Source organism: Sardina pilchardus, chromosome 10, assembly GCF_963854185.1.
Source record: "Sardina pilchardus chromosome 10, fSarPil1.1, whole genome shotgun sequence".
NCBI lineage: Eukaryota > Metazoa > Chordata > Actinopteri > Clupeiformes > Clupeidae > Sardina > Sardina pilchardus.
Window position 1 is genome coordinate 27355898 of NC_085003.1, and position 22517 is coordinate 27378414.

General features: G+C 46.9%; 2 protein-coding genes across 4 annotated transcripts; one reads left to right on the plus strand and one right to left on the minus strand.

Moving 5' to 3' along the window:
• Nucleotides 1-24: 24 nt before the first annotated feature.
• rag2 (recombination activating gene 2) lies at nucleotides 25-2845 on the minus strand. Its single transcript, XM_062548046.1, has 2 exons — nucleotides 2750-2845; nucleotides 25-1854 (listed from the first exon to the last, which is right to left on the minus strand). Exon 2 carries the CDS (start codon nucleotides 1838-1840, stop codon nucleotides 242-244), a length of 1599 nt encoding a protein of 532 aa, XP_062404030.1. The 5' UTR covers nucleotides 1841-1854; nucleotides 2750-2845; the 3' UTR covers nucleotides 25-241.
• On the plus strand, nucleotides 2105-18848 carry iftap (intraflagellar transport associated protein). Of its 3 annotated transcripts, none has more exons than XM_062548047.1 (6): nucleotides 2105-2232; nucleotides 7320-7479; nucleotides 8595-8770; nucleotides 10229-10289; nucleotides 16268-16440; nucleotides 18575-18848. In XM_062548047.1, exons 1-6 carry the CDS (start codon nucleotides 2230-2232, stop codon nucleotides 18683-18685), a joined length of 684 nt encoding a protein of 227 aa, XP_062404031.1. In that variant the 5' UTR covers nucleotides 2105-2229; the 3' UTR covers nucleotides 18686-18848. The 3 variants fall into 3 exon arrangements, with proteins under 3 accessions (XP_062404031.1, XP_062404033.1, XP_062404032.1); XM_062548049.1 differs by having other exon boundaries at nucleotides 8595-8722; XM_062548048.1 differs by having other exon boundaries at nucleotides 2130-2376.
• The last annotated feature ends 3669 nt before the right edge of the window (nucleotides 18849-22517 follow it).

Genomic DNA, 22517 nt, shown 5'->3' on the forward strand with positions numbered 1-22517 from the left:
GCCAATCTAGCCTTGAGATTTAAATGAATACAAATATTTTATTGAATTATAAAATGAAATGTAATACAAAACACATGTGAAATACATGTTATATCATCCAATACACATAGGTCATATTTCATTAAAGATTTAGCAATACACTTTGAGTCCACATTCACATTCAATCAATACATATTGAGCAACATCACAAGGTTTGCATGGCAAATGCTGAAGCCATCGGAGGCCCTAATAGGCGCGGCGGTCAGTCGAACAGCCTTCTCAGGAAGCTCTTCTTGGTGGGGGTCATGTTGAGCTTGACAGGGGCCTTCCTGTGGAGCGTCTTCATGGGTACGCGCTTGACGGGCATCTCCTGGCGTGGCGGCGTACTCTCCTGACGCCCCTGGCCGGCGTGGTCCGGGCAGAAGTACCTGCTGTTGTTCTGGGAGAGTCGCACCAGGACGTGCTCGGGCAGCTCCATGCACTGGGCGTGCACCCAGTGCCCCTCCTCGCCCCTGGAGCAGAAGATCATGGCGGGCCGCGTGAGCTCCGTGGAGTAGAAGGGCTCCCACGTGTTGCCGTCCAGCTGGCAGCCGGAGCAACAGCGGATCCAGTAGCCCGTCTGCGACTCGTCCTCCTCGTCCTCCTCGTTGTACGTGTCGCCCTCGCCGTCGCTGGCCAGCATCTCCAGCTCGTGGGGGTCGCGGCCGAAGTAGAGCTCCTCGGAGTCCTCCAGCGGAGTGGAGTCGTCCATGTCGGTGGACTCCTGGCTGCAGCCCTGCGTGAGCTCCTCGCTTCCTCCTTCCTGCTTGAAACTCACCTGGTACAGGTAGAAGGCGTCGGCAGGCGCCGGGTTTCCCTCGGCGGGGACGCCGACGAGGGCGTGGCCTTCCCCCAGGCTGCCCCCGAACCACACCCGGCTGCCGCAGATCTCCCCGTTCCAGGCAGGAGCCTCCCGCGGCTCGATGCGGATCCCGGTTTCGTCCAGAACCACCGAGCAGCACTGCAGCTGCTTCTGCTGGTCTGACTGGTAGCCGCCCAGGATGACGTACTCGTGCCCGGAGCCCAGGCGCGTCGCTATGGCACTGGTGATGGACAGGCCGTTGTCCAGAACCTCGCAGGACAACTTGGGGCTCCCCAGCAGAAGCTCGACGCGCAGGCGGTACAGGCGGGGGGGTCTTGAGTCGGAAGACAGCGTGTGGCCCCCCAGGAGGTAAACGCTGTCTCCTCGGCTCAGCGCCAGGTGGAAGGACTGGCCGTCAGTAAGCTCGGGGAGGTAGTGGGCCGAGCAGCAGCCGTACTCCAGGTCGACAAGGAACACCTGCGGGGGGCAGTCCACCACGCTGTTCCACGTCTCGGTGGTCCGTTGGCCCGGCGGCCGGTACGAGCGCCCCCCGAACAGCACGCAGGCCCTCTTGCCGCGGCTGTGCACCATGCTGGCCGTGTGGCCGTAGCGAGCGCTGGGAACCTCCCCCACCAGCTCCTTCTCCTCGCAGCGTAGGGTCAGCTTGCGGTTGCAGCCGCGGCTGTCCACGCTCACGACGTACAGCGCCGCCGACAGCTCGTTGTTGGGGGTGCGGCCGCCGTGGATCAGGTAGGCCTCAGGGCTCTCGTCTCGGGACTCCATCCGAGCCACCGCAGGGCAGCGCAGGGGTGGCAGGTAGCAGGAGTTGTTGGAGAAAGTGATGGGGCGCAGCTTAAACTCGTTGTTCTTTATTCGTACCCCAAAGATACCTGTGGGACAAGAGCGCTTGGGCCAGCCCTTCTGCCCGAAGAGGAGAGTATCACCATCCAGCTGCAGCAAGGAGCAGCCAGGTTGCAGAAGACTCGAACAGTTAACTGCAGTCAGGGGCTGAATGGACATGGTAGGGTGGAGAGCTGAGGACAGAATTTATTGAAATAGTGTTAATTATGATAAAGTCATTGAGAATTTAAATAAATGTGTTTTTATTAAATAATACATTATTATGTATGTGAGTTGCAAAACCAGGACCACTGTAGTAGTTGATATCGTTTTCTAGTGGGATGGTTACTGATGCACTATAAAGTAGCCTACTTGTAGTTTTTGTCATACTTCCTTACATAGAATCCAATGAATTAAAGCCTCATTTCCCAGCATTCCGTTCGGGAAAACATTGCCATGGTTTGCGGGAACATTGAAAGCAGTAACAGAGCCAGAGCAGACAACTCTTCAGAATTCGAAACTCGTTATGTCTTTATTTTTTAATCTGAACATTTATCTTCAAATGCCCCATGGTATGGAAACAAAAGTTTCAACAATGCGCCTTTGTTTTTACAAATAGCTGCGTTTAGTTTTGACCACAACACAAACACGGTTGCCTAACTTGTCGCAGTTTTCCCGTGCTGGATTAACGTTACCCACACAAGGACTAAAGATAGGTTTGTCATTGCATTATTTTATGTTGCTTAATCGTAACTTTCAAGATATCATAACGTGCTTATTTTGTAATATCTGTATTATCGCTAGAGGTTTAACAGTAATTACCAGCTAATTAGCTATTAGTTGTCCTAGCTAACTCAACGAAGAACAACTACGATACAGACCTTCAGTTTCAGGTTAACCTATAGCCTAACGTTATTTGGAAATGAATAGCATGAAGCGTGATTATAACAATTAATGTTATGCTTGCACATCCTAAACAGGGAATCACTGAGAGTTGGCTACTATGCAGACAGTCAACTTCAGCACCTGTCTACCTACTACTGCTTAATCCTAATCGAAGCCATCCCATTTTAGATCCCACCTTCTTACCTGCACTAAAGAAAAATATCCTCACAAATTTAGTGCTGTTGGATTCTTGCAACCCTGCAGGAGGAGAATGCAGTAGAGACTAGTAACGTTGGAGTTGGTACGCTTGTTTGTGCAGCTTGGCTGATTCGGATGAGTTTCTAATGTTGTTGAGGTTAACTGCCTGTGACTCTGGCTGGCAGGTGTCAGGGGCCCCTACCCTGAAAAACAACAACAACAAACGTTTAGCGTTCCAGCATTTTGGCATTACTTTACCCCTCTCTGTGTTATTTCATCTATATTTATTTTCAGGGTCATTTGGCAGTAGTTTACGATTAAACATCAGACAACATAAAAGCACCCTTCTGGGGAAAGACAATTACCTACTGGAGGCAAAGAGCTAAAAAAACCTTCAAATTAAGACGAGCCTAGGCTACCTCTAACTGTTATTCTTAATTGCTGAGCTGCGACTTGTTTTGCAGAGCACTGTGTGTGCCCTATGTTCATAAAAAGTGCACAGATAATCACTTTACTCTAGCATTAGCCAGATGTCTTAAATATATAATGACTCCTGTACTACTTTTTCCATTTTACATCCTCATGTGTAATAGGCCAATAATAATAACAATTGCAACAATAATAATAATAACCAACCATCTTGAAATAACAATAACCAATCTGCGTGTCTTATTAGGCTAATTGCTTAGTGATTTCTGTGGTACTCTAGATGCAGTGTGTCTGTAATTTGGCAGGATTGCTCTTGTCCTTAGGCCAGAATGAGGCCCTATGTGGCCTGGTCTTGGCTATAGGGTATAGGGACTGAATGGAAAGTGCGCGTGCGTGTGGTGTGGTGTGCGTGCGTGCGTGTGTATGTGTGTGCGTGCATGCGTGAGTGCTGTGCGTGCATGTGTGCGTGCATGCGTGAGTGGTGTGCGTGTGTGTGTGCGTGTGTGTGTGTGCGTGTGTGTGTATATGTGTGTAGTGCTAGGGTACAGGCACTGAGCGCAGGGAGCTGTGCCAGGCAGCGGGCCCGAGGCCATGCGGGGCCTGGCGTGGAGCGTAATTGATGGAGGCGCGTAATTAGCGGCGGCCCCAGCACCTGTTTCTGTCCCGCTTAATGCAGCCGCAGCAGCAGCAGCGCAGTGGAGCCGCTCCCCGATGGCGCCCCGAGGAGCCAGGTGACGAATGGGGCCCCGTGACAGCACCGATGTGCTGACGTGGCCTTGGCTACACACCCGCACCCCCCTTCCTGTCTTACACACACACATACACACACACACACACACACACACACGCCCGTGTACACACACTCGCTCGTCGCTCCTTTACGGCGGAGGGCTGCCATACATTGTGTTTGGTGGCCATAATTGTGCTGGACTCTCTCGCAAGCATAACTTCTCCCCTAATTCGAATCTAATGTGGCCGTGATGTGGGAGAGTGTTATGGAGGGAGACCCGTCGGCTTGTCATCGTCAGTCATTTTTTGACTTAACTGACCATCACTCTCTCTATCCCCCTCTCCTCTCGTTCTCTCTCTCTCTCTCTCTCTGTCTCTCTCTCTCTCTCTCTCTCTCTCTCTCTGTCTATCTCAATTTTGTAATCCTGGCCTCTCTGCTCGTCAGTGTCATCAATCTTGTTGAGTTTCCAAATCGTTACAGAGATGATGAGCTCTCAGGTCTTCAGTGTCCATTCTACCTGTGTGTGTGTGCGTGTCGCTGGCCAACTAAATGTTTCCGGCCTGATTCCTGTCTGTTCCGGTCATTTGTTCTTTCTTGACCCTTTTGCTTGACATGCACTTGCACTGTTCAAGTGGACCACTCAGGTGGTTGTCGAGACGCAGTTAAACAGTGGAAGTATCGCAGCGCTATCCATTTCTATGTTTATTTTCTCCCCATTGACTCCACTGAATGCTCATAGTGGTCCTCGTAAGGTGTCACTAAGTGTACACGGTAGGCAGTGAATAGTAAGGGTATGAGGGTCAGTAGATGATTGGAAGTGTTGTGAGTCTTCAATATCATTTGATCAACAGTTGCTGTTGCACCCATTAAGGCATCCTCTTTTTTATTCATGATATTATGTTGTTTTTATGTTTTTTTTCCCCCTTTTTAAGATGATTGTGAAGTTTATGTCTTTGATAATAATGATGATGACGGCAATAATGACAACAATTATCGTATGGCAACATCTCGGAGTAGCCTGTTGCCCCAGGCCCTTGTGTGTAGTAGTTTCCTATGTGTTGGACAGGATGGAGTGAGGAGGTGTGTGTGTGTGTGTGTGTGTGTGTGTGTGTGTGTGTGTGTGTGTGTGTGTGTGTGTGTGTGTGTGTGTGTGTGTGTGTGTGTGTGTGTGTGTGTGTGTGTGTGTGTGTGTGTGTGTGTGTGTGTGTGTGTGTGTGTGTGTGTTGGACAGCATGGAGTGAAGAGGTGTCTGCCTGATAGGTAAACACTGCACACGTGACTCACACTTGAAGTGGGTAGAGTCAGCAGGTTATCAGATCACGTACTGCTTGTTTTCCATTAACCATTTGTGCCCGGTGTGTCCCTGGAGCGGCTTGTGAAGAAGGAGAGGAGAGAGAGAGAGAGAGAGAGGGGTAGAGAGGGAAAGAGGGAGAGAGAGAAATACGCAACACATTCTCTACAATGCAAACACTGACACCACACCGATTCTCTCTCTCTCTCTCACACACACACACACATAACCAGACACACACAGTGTAATAGACATAACTGTCATGCACACACACACACACACACACACACACACACACACACACAGAAAGGCTGACAGTGAGGAGCAGCTGTTTGGAGCTCATTAGCATAATGTTTTGTTCGAAGAGGCTGCTGAGCAAGAGGGAGACAGAGTAAAACAAAGGCTCGAGCAGCTCGCGGCGTACTGCTCCACACCCGCACCAGAGCTGAGAAAAACACCAGCAGCCCGTCTGCACCTGTGGAAGGAGGAGAGGTGGTGGTGGTGGTGGTAGTGGAGGTGCATACCCCCCCCTCCTCCTCCCCTGTCCTCACCCCCTGTACACACCCCCCTCCCTGCCTGGCCTGTGCAGCTGAAATGTAAAACAGGATTTTGTATCATTCCAATGCACTGCAGGGCTGTTCTTATGATGCTTTGCACATTCTGTTCTCATCTGTGTGCTGTGTGTGTGTGTGTGTGTGTGAGCGCCTGGGAAAAACAAGCTGGTTTCATCCCCGGTGGCGGCGGCGCAGGGAGCAAAACCTAAGCCCCACTGGAAAGGGTTTTTTCCCCTCCGCTTCACCCAGTGCTGCTGCGATATAGTGTCGATGGAGGGGTGTGTGTGTGTGTGTGTGTGTGTGTGTGTGTGTGTGTGTGTGTGTGTGTGTGTGTCTACATCTATATCTTTGTGTGTGTGTGTGTGTGTGTGTCTACATCTACATACATCTTTGTGTGTGTGTGTGTGTGTGTGTGTGTGTGTGTGTGTGTGTGTGTGTGTGTGTGTGTGTGTGTGTGTGTGTGTGTGTGTGTGTGTGTGTGTGTGTGTGTGTGTGTGTGTGTGTGTGTGTGTGTGTGTGTGTGTGTGTGTGTGTGTGCGTGCGTGCGTGCGTGCGTGCGTGTGTGTGTTTGTGTGTGTGCCTACATCTACATCTTTGTGTGTGTGTGTGTGGAGTGGTGGTGAGGTGACTCAGGGACTGAGAGGAAGGCATGTGCGTGTGTGTGTGTGTGTGTGTGTGTACTTTGGTAATAGGGTATAGGGACTGAATGGAAAGTGCGCGTGCGTGTGGTGTGGTGTGCGTGCGTGCGTGTGTATGTGTGTGCGTGCATGCGTGAGTGCTGTGCGTGCATGTGTGCGTGCATGCGTGAGTGGTGTGCGTGTGTGTGTGCGTGTGTGTGTGTGCGTGTGTGTGTATATGTGTGTAGTGCTAGGGTACAGGCACTGAGCGCAGGGAGCTGTGCCAGGCAGCGGGCCCGAGGCCATGCGGGGCCTGGCGTGGAGCGTAATTGATGGAGGCGCGTAATTAGCGGCGGCCCCAGCACCTGTTTCTGTCCCGCTTAATGCAGCCGCAGCAGCAGCAGCGCAGTGGAGCCGCTCCCCGATGGCGCCCCGAGGAGCCAGGTGACGAATGGGGCCCCGTGACAGCACCGATGTGCTGACGTGGCCTTGGCTACACACCCGCACCCCCCTTCCTGTCTTACACACACACATACACACACACACACACACACACACACGCCCGTGTACACACACTCGCTCGTCGCTCCTTTACGGCGGAGGGCTGCCATACATTGTGTTTGGTGGCCATAATTGTGCTGGACTCTCTCGCAAGCATAACTTCTCCCCTAATTCGAATCTAATGTGGCCGTGATGTGGGAGAGTGTTATGGAGGGAGACCCGTCGGCTTGTCATCGTCAGTCATTTTTTGACTTAACTGACCATCACTCTCTCTATCCCCCTCTCCTCTCGTTCTCTCTCTCTCTCTCTCTGTCTCTCTCTCTCTCTCTCTCTCTCTCTCTCTGTCTATCTCAATTTTGTAATCCTGGCCTCTCTGCTCGTCAGTGTCATCAATCTTGTTGAGTTTCCAACCCTCCATCAGCATCAGTCTCACAAGCTCTTGTTCATCCCTCAGGTCAGGCCTTCAGCAAAGAGTAGGATGCCAGGTACAACGCCCCCTTCAGGCGGTGGCCAGCAGCACGACCAAGCAGTGGCCGCTACTCTGGATCTCATCTGCAGCGCGCCAGAGCAGAGCTACTCCCAGTTCCTGGCCTCCTTCACGCAGCTGAACCCAGGTCAGTGTCCCGCAGAACACACCAGTCAGCAGTCTGCATGGGCATCACTACCGGTAGGCCCATTTTACTGGGACACGTGCCAACAGTAAACAAGGTAAGGTTTTTATCTAGTTCCTGTAGCCTCTTTGGCAACAGATTATCATTTACTTGGGTACAGTCCAATCTAATGATAATGATAATCTGTTGCCAAAGAGACAACAGGAACTAGTTAAAAACTGATTTACTTGGGTACAGTCCAATCTACGAAAACCATGAAAACATAACCTCCTCGGCCGAGGTAATAAGTTAAAGTTTTTAACTAGCTCCTGAATCTCCTGTAAGTCCTCTTTGGCAGCAGATTATTATTATCATTAGATTGGACTGTGCCCCAGTAGAGTATTGGGTCTAGTGACAGCCCTGGTGCGCTGTATCTCACCTGGTATGGCACAGTGCAATACCAGCATCACCACCGGCAAGAGTTCAGAGGGATGTTTTTCAAGTGTGCAGCTTAGTGACAAACTTGGGTCAATGAATCTAATTTGGATGTAGTTAATCTAACTTGGGTCAGTTAATCTAATTTGCTAAACCTCTTTAGATTGAACCTATACTGCAGTGTATTGTACAGTATCTCACCTGTGATACAGTACGGTATGTACACATATAGATATAAATATACAGTACATGTAATGAAATGCAAATGTTCTCTGCCATTCAAAAGTTTGGGGTCACTTAGATATTTCCATTCCACTCCATTATAGACAATACCAGCTGAGATCAGGTGCATAGTTTTTTTTTTAACCAGAGCAGCAGTTTTCACTTTACACGTGCTTACTGTACATACCTGTAAAGGGTTCTCCAATGTTTTCTCAGTGAGCCTTTTACAGTAAATGACATCAGATTAGTCAAATGAATGTGCCTTTGGGACATTCGGTGAATGGTTTCTGATAATGGGCAATATATTGCTTTAAAGGTCAGCCATTTTTTTCTACAACAGTCATTTACAACATTCATGATGAAAACAAGGACATTTCTAAGTGACTCTAAGTGACTTTTGAACGGTTGTGTTTATCGGTGTAATTGTGAGCATTAGCTCCCATATCAGTATCAGTCAGTCTTCCCCATTGTGGTGCTTACAGAAACCCTGAGGACTGAAGAGCCAAGGGACACTCGCCGAAACGCTGGCCCTGAGGTCACGAGGGACGGCCGCGCAGGGGACGGGGTCGCCAATCTGAGAAGACGGCGGGACGCGTCTGACCTGCCTGAGGTCACTGGCTTTTTAGATCCTCCGTCTACGCCCTCTCCAGGGCCCCAAGTGAGATTGATTCATGCCAAGGGCTGCGGTTTTCTTCAGTCTAGCCGGCAGCCTTAAATGCCAAACCTCTGTCCTTGGTCGTCGTCCTGACGGTTAATTTTAGCTTCTTCTGTTGCGCTGCTCTGTGTGGCTCATCAGGGAGAGAAAGAGTAGGTGAGCAAAAAGTCCTTTACCGCGTATAGACTAAACTGTAGGCGTGCTGAAAGACCTGCTGTAGCTCAACTCTAAATGTTCTGTATGGTGTGCGTGTGGGTGTGTGTCAGAAGTGAGCCCTGCTGGCTTTCATTACGTGTTACGTACAGTACAGTACATGCATTACTCTTCCTGGCTCTTTTGTTTTCCATGGCCTGGGAGCATTCAGGGCCTCGTTTCTTCAAACCCATAGAGCTGCAGAAACAGACCTGAATCCCTCTGTCAGTCAGAGCCGAGGAACAGAACAGTTTGTACAGCGGAGCCTCTCTCTTTCGTTCCCCTCTCGCCCTCTCCTCTCCTCTCCTCTCCTCCTCCTCCCCTCTCTCTCTGCAGTCTGTTAATCACACCATCCGTTTGCCTCCCATCTTTCTTTTTTTATCTTCTCTCCTTTCCTCTGCTCTTCTATTTTCCCCTTCTGCCTGTTCTGAGAGGCATATTAAGAATGCAAGTGTGTGTTTCAGGAGGTGCATCCGAGCTGCAGGGTTTAAGGTGTGTGTGTGTGTGTGTCGAGTTTTGCATGTTCGTGACCAACGCCTCAGCCGGCTTGGCTCCGTTGCTCAGCCAGGTATTGATTTCTGTGCGATTCCGATTAGCAGGCCCGGGGACTGTCGATACTGTACATCTGCTAACCGCGTAGCGGAGCTGATGTTGTCAGATAGCGTCTCATATTTACCTTTTAGTCCAGGGGGACTGACAGCAATGGAGATGGACAGATATGAAGAGGGAAAAGAAAAGGGGGGGGGGGATAAAAATAACGCAATTTGTTTTTTGTCGGCGCGTTGGTTGTGTAGAGTCTCCACGCGAAAGCTGAGCTCCATCTCAATCAGATCTAGCGCTGTCGCTGCAAGGCTGATATGAGGTAATGGACCTGATTTGCAGGCGAATAGTCCTCCGGTGCATTAAGGCTTCAGCGCCAAACAAAAAACAGCGGACGGACAATCAATCCGATTAGTCAAATACTAGCAGGGTTAGAGTTTTGAGCATTGCCAGTGTTGCGGAGGCGCCAGGGTTGGATGCCAATGTTTTGCCTTTGGGGAAGGCTGGTTAGCAAGGCTCACATTCACACCCACAGCTCTCAGTGGAAGTGGGGTGCTGGTTCTGCTTCACTGCATTGTTATGTACACATTTATTGTCTCCAAATGTCTGTTCCCATATGCAAGATAAATAAGGGGAGTTTGTGCAATAATGGATGGCTTAGAAAAAGATTTTCTTTCTTTCTTTCTTTCTTTCTTTCTTCCTTTCTTTCGTCCTTTTCTCTTTATGCAGCTGAGCAACAGCTTGGACAATGCAGCCTTGAGGGTGGAGGACAACAACGATGACTTACAAGGTACTGCTCTCTCTCTCTCTTTCTCTCGCTCTTTCACAGCCTTTCTGTTTTTTTCCCAAATTGGGTTCATCACCACTCTCCCTTTATATAGCAAAAGGCCGTTTATTCAGTGTTCTGTCAGGCACAGTCTCATGTTAGGTCACGCATAATTTCGAATAATTCAAAAGAATACAACTTTATAGAGCTTACACAAATCTCTCCTCGTTTTCAGAGGGAGGCAGAGAAGAACCGGCTTCTGTGGAGAATTAATCTCGAAGCTGTTCCTCCGAAACGGCCCACCGTAAAAAATTTTAAAAGCTCAGATAAAGCAAAGTTTTAATAAATATTCTCTGCACGGGCGTACGTAAGGCATTTAAGGGGTTCACCTTACATTTAATAGGGTTTAGTGAATACCATGTGCCTGCCATTTCTGTAATTAGGACTGTCATTCTACTTGATTTAAATATATTACCATTCATTAAGAGGATACGATGAATGCAAATTGCTGCTGTGGCTGCCCCCTCATCAGAGACACGAGCAGTGGCTGCTGCTCTGTGCAATAAGGAACTCACTTTTAAGGGCGATGGAGGTTAACCAGCTTAACGGCCAGTCATCAGTTCACCCATTATACATATGGTTTCTGTAACACTGCCATTAGCCGTGTTTTGTGATGTACATTTGGGAGGGGATAGATTTGTGCATGTATGCACGTTAAGGTGGTAAGTGTGGGTGCTTGTGTGTGTGTGTGTGTGTGTGTGTGTGTGTGTGTGTGTGTGTGTGTGTGTGTGTGTGTGTGTGTGTGTGTGTGTGTGTGTGTGTGTGTGTGTGTGTGTGTGTGTGTGTGTGTGTGTGTGTGTGTGTGTGCGCGTGTGTGCGCGTGCGTGTGTGTGTGTGTCCAGGTCAGTGAGCACAGGTGAAGAAGAGAGAGTCAGGCAGGTGTGTGTGTGTGCGTGTATGTGTATACATGTGTGTGTGCGGGGTTGTGGTGGGTTTTTAACGGCTGATTTGTGCCAAGCGATGTGAAAAAAAAGCCCAGCCCCTTTGATGCTGCCTCCTGGGTGTCAGTCAAAGCTGCTGACTAGTGGAGGCTGGGGCCCTGAACCTCACCTGCATTTGCATGGCTAATTTTCCCTCTGCAGAGGTGTCAGGAGAGTGAGGCGAGGCAGAGGAGCTGAGGAGAGAACAATACATCCATCCACTTACCGTATTCATCCCTCCTTCCATTCATCTATCCATCCAACTCTCCCTCTATCTATCTCTTCATCCCTCTATCTATTTATTTATGTAGATGCATATAGATATATTGTATATCTACTGTATACGCATCCCTCTATCATCTATCCCTATCTGTCTATCTATCTATCTATCTATCTTAGGGGTGTCACGATACCAAAAAATCAGTAGTCGGTGCCAATACCAGTAAAATTACACGATTCTCGATGCCAAATTCGATACTATCGTTAAAAAAAGGATTTTCTAAAATCCCATGTACTTAATGAATTTCTTTATTGAAATATTTGCAGAACACTGAAATATAATTTCTATAACATACAGAGCATAACAGAATACAGTATCCAATTGCGAGCATATCACATAGGCTTACACATAATTAAATCACTTTTCTAATGGATTGTATAAAAACCAACAACTTGCATCGCCTTTTTATCGCTCTGCTTTCATACAATGTGAATGATTTTTTTTTACAAGATGTAAAGTCTTTATTTGAAACCAACACACATTCTGTAACTATTTATACATTCTATATGAAATTTCTGATCTTCATTAGCAGCAAACTTTATGCAGATTATAGCCTACTATTCATATTACAACTCCACCTCTTAAATTCAGCTGTCTGGTTGAAGCCTCAACATTTTGTAAACAAAGTAGCAGGCTAAGCTTATCTTACTCTACTGGTTGGACTGTTCAGTTTCCCCACATGTGTTTAAGTTTCAAGGTAAGCTACTTTTTCTCCTTGGGACAGAACCTTTTAAGTCTTGGAGTTGAAAAACATTGGTATTGAGATGGTCAGTCAACTTGAATGCAAGAGTTTTAATGTCTGCAGCATAGACTAGCTAATGATGCTAACCGGATTTTAAACAGCAATTTAGCTAGTCGTCTTCTGTGCGTCATTGCGTTCACGATTGTGAATGTTTTATTTGGATTAAATGTGTGCGGCGTCAGGTGCATCAGTACGACCACGCTTCCAGGAATGATCTGGTTGGTTTTCATGGAGACAGACGCTGTGTGCACGGAGGGGAGAGTTTGTGTGTGTGTGCATATGTGTGTGCATGAGAGACAGACGCGTGAGTGACAGAGAGGGAGAGCAGGGAAAGGAAATTCAGCTTAACGAATGTTGCGTGTTTTTCAATACCGTTAAAAAATAGATAAATAAATAAATAAAAAGTAACGAAACAATATGTGGCTGCCGATGCTGAACCTGTGGCGCATCGCCACAAATTAGTCTAGCCTATGTGTGGGAAACACTGTAGCCTATTGCCCCCACCAGTTCCGGAAGAGTCGCAGCACCGATGCTTATGCTGTCGTCGGTGCTTACGGTGCTTCAAAAAAATAGGCATCGCCGGTGTTTTTTCATTTTAGAATCGAGAGGTATCGCAAGTATCGGTTCTCGTGACATCCCTAATCTATCTATCTATCCATCCATCCATCCATCCATCCATCCTTTGCTGCACCTTTAGATCGCTGACAGGTGTGTTCTCAGTGCACTTAGGGCTTTGATGTGTATGCATGTGTGTGTGGCATGCACATGTGTGTGTGTGGCTTGCCTGTGTGTGTGTGTGTGTGTGTGTGTGTGTGTGTGTGTGTGTGTGTGTGTAGAGGGATGGGTGTGCTGCTCACTGTTGTGGAGGTCGTCGGGGGTCGCGGGCGGCTGTTCTCCGGCTCCTCGTTCACTTGGCGGAGCCTAATGCGTCGTGATTAGGACAGGCGTGTCGGCGGCGCCCAGGGAACCCGCGGGGGTGACCTCCGCACTCATTAACATGCGCCGTGCTGCCCGGCCCGCTCCGCTCACGGCCCTGCCCGGGCCCGCCACTAATGACCTTCAGAGAGAGGGAGAAAGAGAGATAGGGGAGAGAGAGAGAGAGAGAGAGAGGGAGAGGGAGACGAGAGGGGGAGAGAGAGAGATAGAGAGAGACGAGGCGCCCTCCTCTGTTACTATCCCCAGAGCAGAGTGGGATTTCTGGAATCCGCCGAGAGGGCACGCTCATCATGGATCAGGATATCACTCCTCTTCCTCTCCCTCTCTCTCTCTCTCTCTCTCTCTCTCTTTTTCTGTCTATCCCTTTCTCTCCTCCCGTCCATTTATCACTATCTATCTGTCTCTTTCTCTCTCTCCTGCACCCTTCCTTATCCACCCTACCACTTCTCCCTCCTTCCCAAGACGCTGGGCATCTCCCCAGAAGCCAGAGTATGACTTTCACTGCCAGAGTAATTAGCTGTTTAATTAAGATCAGCATCGTCCCCCTTCACTGCCAACACGCCTTGCTGAGTGTGTGTGGGGGTGGTGGGGAGCAAGTAAGCTGAGAGGTGGACAGAGTCTGTGTGTGTCTGTGTGTGTGTGTGTGTGTGTGTGTGTGTGTGTGTGTGTGTGTGTGTGTGTGTGTGTGTGTGTGTGTCTGTGTGTGTCTGTGTGTGCATGTGTGTGTTGATGGGTGTTCAGGGTAGTTTTACAAGAGTATTGCTCCCACATTGTCCACCACGGTGTTCAGAGGTCGCCCCACTTTTTCTCCTCAGGCTTCAGAAGGCCTCTTAACTTTTCTGCTCTGTGTGTGTACATGTGTGTGTGTGTGTGTGTATGTGTGTGCGTGTGACAAGAGCCCTGTCATGCTGAGGTGCCTCTAGCCACCTCCTGATGGTGTGAAGAAGAAAGACTCCACCTCTCAAGCACCCACTCCTCCATCCCCCCACACACTCCACCCTCCACCCCCTAACCCGACACATGTGACCTGACAGGCGCTGTCATAGCTCCAGTTTTGTTTGGCTCCTGGCTCTTTGAGGCACATCTGTTCGGTTTGTTGATGTTTTCTCAAGGCCCTAAGTTAGTTTGACAGAGAGGCTGATGCCTGGTGCTAATGTTCATGACTGCATTCATTTTCACAGCGATCAATCTCAGCCGGCCCATAATGACTGCTTCCTCGGTGGATTGCAAGTTTTTTGACTCGCATAAATAGTTGTGGTGATCTACATAAGACATTTGAAGTTTTCCTGTTTCTAATCACTCTACCTCTGAACAGCCAAAATTGAGCCTGAAGACACGGTCTCGGGTTTTTAAGTGGTCTTGAGATTTGGTGGATGTTGATGTGGGGAATCTCCTTCAAGTCAGGATAATTCAGCCAAGTGGAGTTGTGTGGCCTTAATGAAAATGTGTCTGGTGGAGCTCCTACCTGCCATGCATGGAGCCTGCGCTGTCAGCCAATTACATGTATGCACAGTTCAACCTCACTTGAGAGACTGCTGGCACACCTGTTCAATCTGAAATGCACAACTATTTAGATCTAGATACGTCTAACACCATTGTATTAAAGGTGACATAGAATGGATGAATTGAGTATTGCACTGTGTTCTCTGATGTTAGAATAGTATATATTCAACTTTGATTTAAAAAAATAAACTCAATTGCAATTTTACAAGACTAATGAAACCATATATTTAGGCTGGGTATTGAAATGGTCTGTTTGACTAAATGGCGCCCTTCTTTGGCAACCCCAATTGAACTTCAATGGCATTGCGATGTCTGACATCATAAGCAGGCTCTTTTCTAATTCACCCATTTTTTAGTGTCTATTTCTAAGTTCAAGATTTTCATATGAAGGAGGGCACAACCATGATTCATGTTCATGATAGCTCTTTGTTTATGCACAACCTCTCATAATTCATGAAAACCAAGAAAAAAAATATTTCCATTCTATGTCACCTTATGCTTCTGCGGCTGATCTGGTAGAGTGCCTGGTAGGGCAAGGTTAGATAACAACACCAAATTTTCATGCTATAGAGCTCCATGCCTTTTCTCAATTGGTCCAGCATTGGAACCACGTGTGTTGTGGCGTGGAGGACAATAGCCCTGAAAACAAGTAACATTCCATCATTGGTATTGTTTAATCTGAAATGCACAACTATTTAGATCTAGATACGTCTAACACCATAGTATTAACATTATGCTTCTGTGGCTGATCTGGTAGAGTGTTTGGTAGGGCAAGGTTAGATAACAATACCAGATCTGGTTATGCGAGCTGGAGTTCTCTGAGAGAGATCAGGAGACCAGTTCCATTTATACACCATATTATTATGGTTTCTTATGCAAGCACGTACATCTGAGATAATAGAACTCTATGGTTGGTAACCGGGATACTAGTATTGATCATGACATGTATACAGGGATATTAACCAGTTATCTCTGTGTTCATGTTACCACCATATCCTGAAGATGGTAAAAATCCGCATATGATGACTAAGATACTGAAGTGGATGTAAACACAGTCGTTAAGACCCACTGAGTAGAGATCCAGTGCTTCACATATTTCCACAAAAGCTGCAATTAGTTTAGATTTGTTGTTGTGTGGTTTGGAGTTGCCAGTGGTTATTTTGCCTGTAATTGCAACAAGTCGCTGAATTTTCATCATTCCGTGGTCTCTCGTGATTACGTCGCTGCTGGCCTCATCCTGTCTGAATGTGAGGTTCCGGTTCTGGCCTGTTTGAAGCACCTTGAGACAATTTCAATTGTTTTAGTGCTAGATGAATACAATTTGATTTGAATTGAATAAATGCGTCAAGAGGCATTCCTCTTTAAATAAATAAATAAAAATAAAATAAATAAAATCTCCTCTGAAAGCCGCTTTGGATGAAAACATCTGCTAAAGGAATACATGTAAAAGATAAAGACATTGGATATTTATGTGAAATCAAATTGTGGTGTAGTCTTCCTACTGTGAGGTCCAGTATTTTAGTATTATACTGTAGTAATGAGGCTCCTTTCTCCCCTACAGGGTGCAGTCTGCTGCCAGGGGAGGTGGAGGAAAGGAGTCTGTCTACACACACCTCCTCCGTCATCCACTCCACCCAGCTGGAGATGTCCTCCACAGTAAACGCAACACACTCCATCAGCTCGCAATCGGGGGAACGTGTAACACACCCCACCAGTGAGCTGTCAGGGGAACAGGTAACACACTCCGCCGGCGAGTTGTCGGGAGATCACACACAGCACCCTCCACAGGCCCCTCTCAGGGAGAACACACAATGCAACCTGACAGCAGTGATTCACAAACACACACACGGTGATAACTTTCGAGCAGGTGTGGATACACACAATGGTCAATGGGTTTGATTTTCAAGAAACACAAGTTGGTTACTTGTAGCTGAACAATGTATACACCATTTTGTTCACCGTAATTTCCCAACTACAGTATTAGCCACGGCTTATACAACGATTTTGCAAAATTTCTTCAGCTAAGAAGTTAATACACGGGGGCAATTAATATGGTATTAATGTGGTTTTGTTTCTTTTAACTTGCATAAAGCACTGTCCTTCGGCTTAGACGCAAAGCTGCTAATACACAAGAAGTTACTGTAATACAACCCCTGGCAAAAAATATGGAATCACCAGTCTTGGAGGATGTTAATCCAGTTGTTTTATTTTTTAGAAAAATGCCAGATCACAGACATGACACAAAACTAAGTTCATTTGAAATGGCAACTTTCTGGCTTTAGGAAACATTAAAGGAAATCAAGAAAAAAATTAGTTAATCAGTAACAGTTGCTTGTTTTCGACCAGCCAGAGGGGAAAAAAATATGGAATCACTCAATTCCAAGGAAAAAAATATGGAATCATGAAAAACAAATTGACAAAAGAACACTTCAACGCACCACTAGTACTTTGTTGCACCACCTCTGGCTTTTATAACAGCTTACAGTCTCTGAGGCATGGACTTAATGAGTGACAATCAGTACTCTTCATCAATCTGGCTCCAACTTTCTCTGATTCCAGTTGTCAGATCAGTTTTGCAGGTTGAAGCCTTGGGATGCACCATTTTCTTTAATTCTACTACAGATTTTCAATTGGATTGAGATCCAGACTATTTGCAGGCCATGACATTGACCTTATGTGTCTTTCTTCAAGGAATTCAACAGTTTTTGCTTTATGACAAGATGCATTATCATCGTGAAAAATGATGTAATCATCCCCAAACATCCTTTCAATTGATTGGATAAGAAAAGTGTCCAAAATGTCAATATAAAGTTTATATAATAAATAATAATATAAGCATTATTGAAGATGTAACAATCGCCATCTCCCCAATGCCTTTACCTGACATGCAGCCCCATATCATCAATGACCTTGTTTTTTCCAGGCAGTTGTCCTCATTAATCTCAATGAAATGGCACCAAACAAAAGTTCCAGCATCATCACCTTGCCCATTGCAGAAACGCGATTCATCACTGAATATGACTTTCATCTAGTTATATCCACATTCCAATGAGATTTATGAAGACAACTGCCTGAAGAAAACATGCACATTTCTCAGTCGTTGGATGATATGGGGCTGCATGTCAGGTAAAGACATTGGGGAGACGGCGATCGTTACATCTTCGATAATGCTCAATCCAATTGAAAATCTGTAGTAGAATTTGAAGAAAATGCTGCATCCCAAGGCTCAAACCTGCAAAACTGATCTGGCAACTGGAATCAGAGAAAGTTGGAGCCAGATTGATGAAGAGTACTGATTGTCACTCATTAAGTCCATGCCTCAGAGACTGTAAGCTGTTATAAAAGCCAGAGGTGGTGCAACAAAGTACTAGTGGTGCGTTGAAGTGTTCTTTTGTCAATTTGTTTTTCATGATTCCATATTTTTTTCCTTGGAATTGAGTGATTCCATATTTCTTTCCCCTCTGGCTGGTCTAAAACAAGCAACTGTTACTGATTAATTAATTTTTTCTAGATTTCCTTTAATGTTTCCTAAAGCCAGAAAGTTGCCATTTCAAATGAACTTAGTTTTGTGTCATGTCTGTGATCTGGCTTTTTTCTAAAAAATTAAACAACTGGATTAACATCCTTCAAGACTGGTGATTCCATATTTTTTGCCAGGGGTTGTAGCATCTGTTTATAACAGCAGTGAGGAGTTTTGGTTTAAAACTAGTATGTTGACTACCTATCAAACACAGACAACAGCACTGTTCTAAAACTTGTAAAGGCCTTCTAGCATGTTTATTGCCGTATTTTGGTGTGTTTAATGCACAGTTTGTGTGTATCCATATACTGTAACTACATACTCTTGAATGGACTGTCTCTCCTGCAGGTGGACTGGGAAGAAGTGCAGCCTTTTCACCTGGATGACAATTTTGATTATGACCATGTGGTGCTTACCCACAAGTACCCAACATTTCCACAAAACCCTGCAGCTAACTGAATTGTGTGTTTGTGTGTGTGTGTGTGTGTCTGACACAGAGAGAGAGAGAGAGAGAGAGAGAGAGAGAGAGAGAGAGAATGTGTGTGTTTGTGTATTTATGTCCAAGATGTAATGTGGGTCTATTTGAATTGGCCAGAAGTCAATTTGCAAAACTGACAAACTCAAGTGCACCTTGTGTTGATTAAACATATTGTTTCTACTGAGAAATAAGTCTCTGCCTTGTCTGTGTCTCTTTGTCTTTAATGCTGTTTTTTTTTATTAGTCTCTTTTCAAAGCCTTGCCAGCCCTTAGGTGGCCAAGGCCCCACTGGCATAAGTCAGTGTGTGTTTTACAGTCTTAGATCTGACTCAGATCTGGAGCGGGCAGGCGGTCGGCAGTTGGCGATTGGGCGTTGATTGGCACTAATGACCCGAGCTGCCTCACGCCGTCCTCTGATCGTAGCGTGTCTGGGGACCGGCCGGCGCGCTGACCAGCTGTGAATCAAACAAGTGCAGAAGTCGCACCGCTGTGGCCGCGGCGTCCCCAGGTCCCGGGCGGCGGGAGGGCAGCGGGAGGCCGGGCGGCGGTGCCTTTAGAGCCCCCCGCGCCGCGCCATCACTCGGGGAAGTCATTAATTTGGTGTCGTTACAAGAGCCTTTGTTTTTTCCGCTGCTTTTTTTTCGCCTGGAACAAACGAGGCTTGCTAAAATGGGGCAAACTGTTACAACGGGCTTCCTCTCTCTCCCCCTCTCTCTCTCTCTCTCTCTCTCTCTCTCTCTCTCTCTCCCTCTCTCTATCTGTGTGTGCGTGTGTGTGTGTAGCACTGTGTGCTCCATCCGTGCTGTAAAGGCTGTCGTTTTTGTCAGTTGTTTTTAAAGGATTTGACATTTGAAATGTTTCCCTTAAGCCTACCAGTATGTGAGTATGTATGTATGTATGTATGTATGTGTGTGTGTAAGGTCCCTGTTCTTTGCACCAGTTAGAAAGGAACATCTGCAAAGCTCAGGTGGGAATGAGCCTGTGTGTGTGTGTGTGTGTGTGTGTGTGAGTGAGTGTGTGTGTGTGTGTGTGTGTGTGTGTGTTAGCATCTTATCTAAGAATCTGTGCCATGCATTTGCCTTTGTCATGCACACATACATACACATCATACACATACACACAAACACACACACTACATGCCTTTATGTGCAGATTTGGGTGGAGAACGTGTGTGTGTGTGTGTGTGTGTGTGTGTGTGTGTGTGTGTGTGTGTGTGTGTGTGTGTGTGTGTGTGTGTGTGTGTGTGTGTGTGTGTGTGTGTGTGTGTGTGTGTGTGTGTGTGTGTGTGTGTGTGTGTGTGTGTGTGTGTGTGTGAAAGTGCTTTTCGAGATGCTTTAGGTTCTCTGTGAAGAGAAGTGGCTGGTCAGCGAAGCCTGTTGATGTGTGTGCATTTCCTGAAGCGAGGGCAAGATGGCGGACTCTAAGTGGCTCCTCCATCTGAAGTCCGCGTCTGTCACTCCCCATTTAATTGGTGGGTGGGCAGCAAAGAGCCGGCAGAAAAAAGGACAAGACCTTTTCAGCGCCAACAGAGACATGTCAGAGCTTTCCAGGGAAGGCAGAGCCAGGAGAAAGTGACAGACACGGTGGCAGTCAAAGTGCTCCGTTTGTTCTCTGAGGTGGACTGTTCTAAAACCTTTTTTTTTTTCTCTTTCTTTTTGTCTTTTTCTACTGTAAGCCTTTTCTGAAGAACCACTTTGATCATATGATTGAACTACAGTCCCTCATCCTGAAAGCAAAGAATTTTTAAGGCCACTTTTAAAGCCCAAGTGGTCTCGGCAAATTTGACTCAGTGTGTGTGTGTGTGTGTGTGTGTGTGTGTGTGTGTGTGTCTGTGTGTCTGTGTGTGTCTGTATGTGTGTCAGTATGTACTGTATAACATATGAGCAGATGTATATGTCTCTGTGAGTGTGTGTGTGTGTGTGTGTGAGACGGTTGTGGGGGTGGTGGGGTTAGCCCCTCTTTATCTAGGGTGCCCTTCTGCCCCAGGTGGGGTTCCCAGGGTAACTGCCTCTCAGCTGTTTCAGGGTTAGACCACGACTCTGCAGCTCCTGATGAGCACTGGGAGATAAGGGGGGCAACCCTGCCCCTCCCACGCATCACACCCCACCACACTGCCAGGTGCTGTTTTGTTTTGTTTGTTTGTGGCATGCTAACAGTTAGCCCCGTTGGCAGGTGAGCCGGCCCAGTCAGACAGTACACAGCAGGCAGGGCCTGTGCTCTGCTTAGCAGACTGGTGCAAAGCACACTGTAGCGCTCTTGCAGACTCCCTGCTGGCAGGGGCACCTCATTAAAGGTGTAGTCCTCCATTATACACAATTTTTAGTCAAAACCTGCATGCTCTTAAAGCCAGAGGCGGACATCTTGGGTCCAGAAAGTAAAAGTCCTGCCATACTGTATATTCTTTCTACCTGTGCACTTAACACAGGTGATATCACTAATCTGATCTGATCTACCTAGCTGCTAATTAGGATGAGCTGGTTTACTACATGGTTGGATCAAATACTTGGCAGAACCTTTACTTCCTGAACCCGGGATGTCCGCGTCTGCTTAAAGCTTGTATTTGTCCAGATTCTGTATATGGGAAATAAATAAACGGGCTAAACGTGCAAACCACGATTCCTCTCAATCAGTAACAGTGTTTCAAGTACACTAAAGGATTGGTGGCATTTGATTGGGTTCATTTATCAGCAATATTTTCAAGGATTCTTCCTTTAACATGGCAGTAGAAATGCAGCGTTCACTTGACCATTCATCCTCATCCATGTATCTGCTGTAGGTGCATTCTTCACCTGGAGGGGGCACTGTTGCTTTGTTACTGTGTGTGTCCGCCGGTCCTCCCGCTCTGCTCTATCTTTGTGGAGAGAGTGGGCAAGAGATCCTTTCACAGCATGCTCTCGAGCATCACAGAAAACACACACACACACACACACACATACACAGACGTGCTAAGAGTCAAGCCACAAAAACTCAGGGATTACACAAGAACAGCGTGAAATACAGACAGAAAAGTGAGTGCAAGTGTAGCCCTCTATACACAGTGCACAAGTGGTTTGAGCATACGTATGTCCAGGGGGTTGAGGGCATTTGTAGATGGAAAATGGGAAAAAAAAGGAGTGGGAATTACTGCAGGAAGAATGGAATGCACTACTAACTGTGGGGGTCTGTGTGCCACACAGATGTCCATTCAATCTTTCCTTTACAGTCGTCAGTAATAATAATAATAATAAAAAACTTGTCATGTGTACATATGGACTTCATATCTTTGGTAAGCCAGTCTCCCTGAAGCAGCGCTTTGGTGCCCCTGTAATCCTCTTGGAACTCTGAGGCAGGGTTGAACATACAGCATTGTGTTTGCAGAGATGATGTGTGACAACGTGTGCTGCTGCTGTTGTGTTCTGTTTAGTATGGGTCCATGTGATGTTTTTAGACTGTTAAGGTGTGTGTGTGTGTGTGTGTGTGTGTGTGTGTGTGTGTGCGTGTGCGTGTGCGTGCGTGTGCGCGTACGTGCGCCCTCGATTGAAGTGGCTTTGCACTTAAGCCATCTATTGTGTACTTGCAACTCTTTCTTTGTAACAGTTGCACATAATGCTTCATGATGGAAAATAGGCTATAGGAATGCCTATAATGCTGCACTTTGCTATAAATATATCTTATTGTAATGTTATGCACCTCTTATCCATAGAGACCTGCAGTGAGCGTAGAATAATCTGGAAAAGTGCCCAGAAAAACGAGTTTACTTTCTATGGAGAGTTACACTGAACCTGCTGCTCTTTTCAAGAAAAAAGTGCTCTGATTTTCAAGCAGTCAGCCAAAG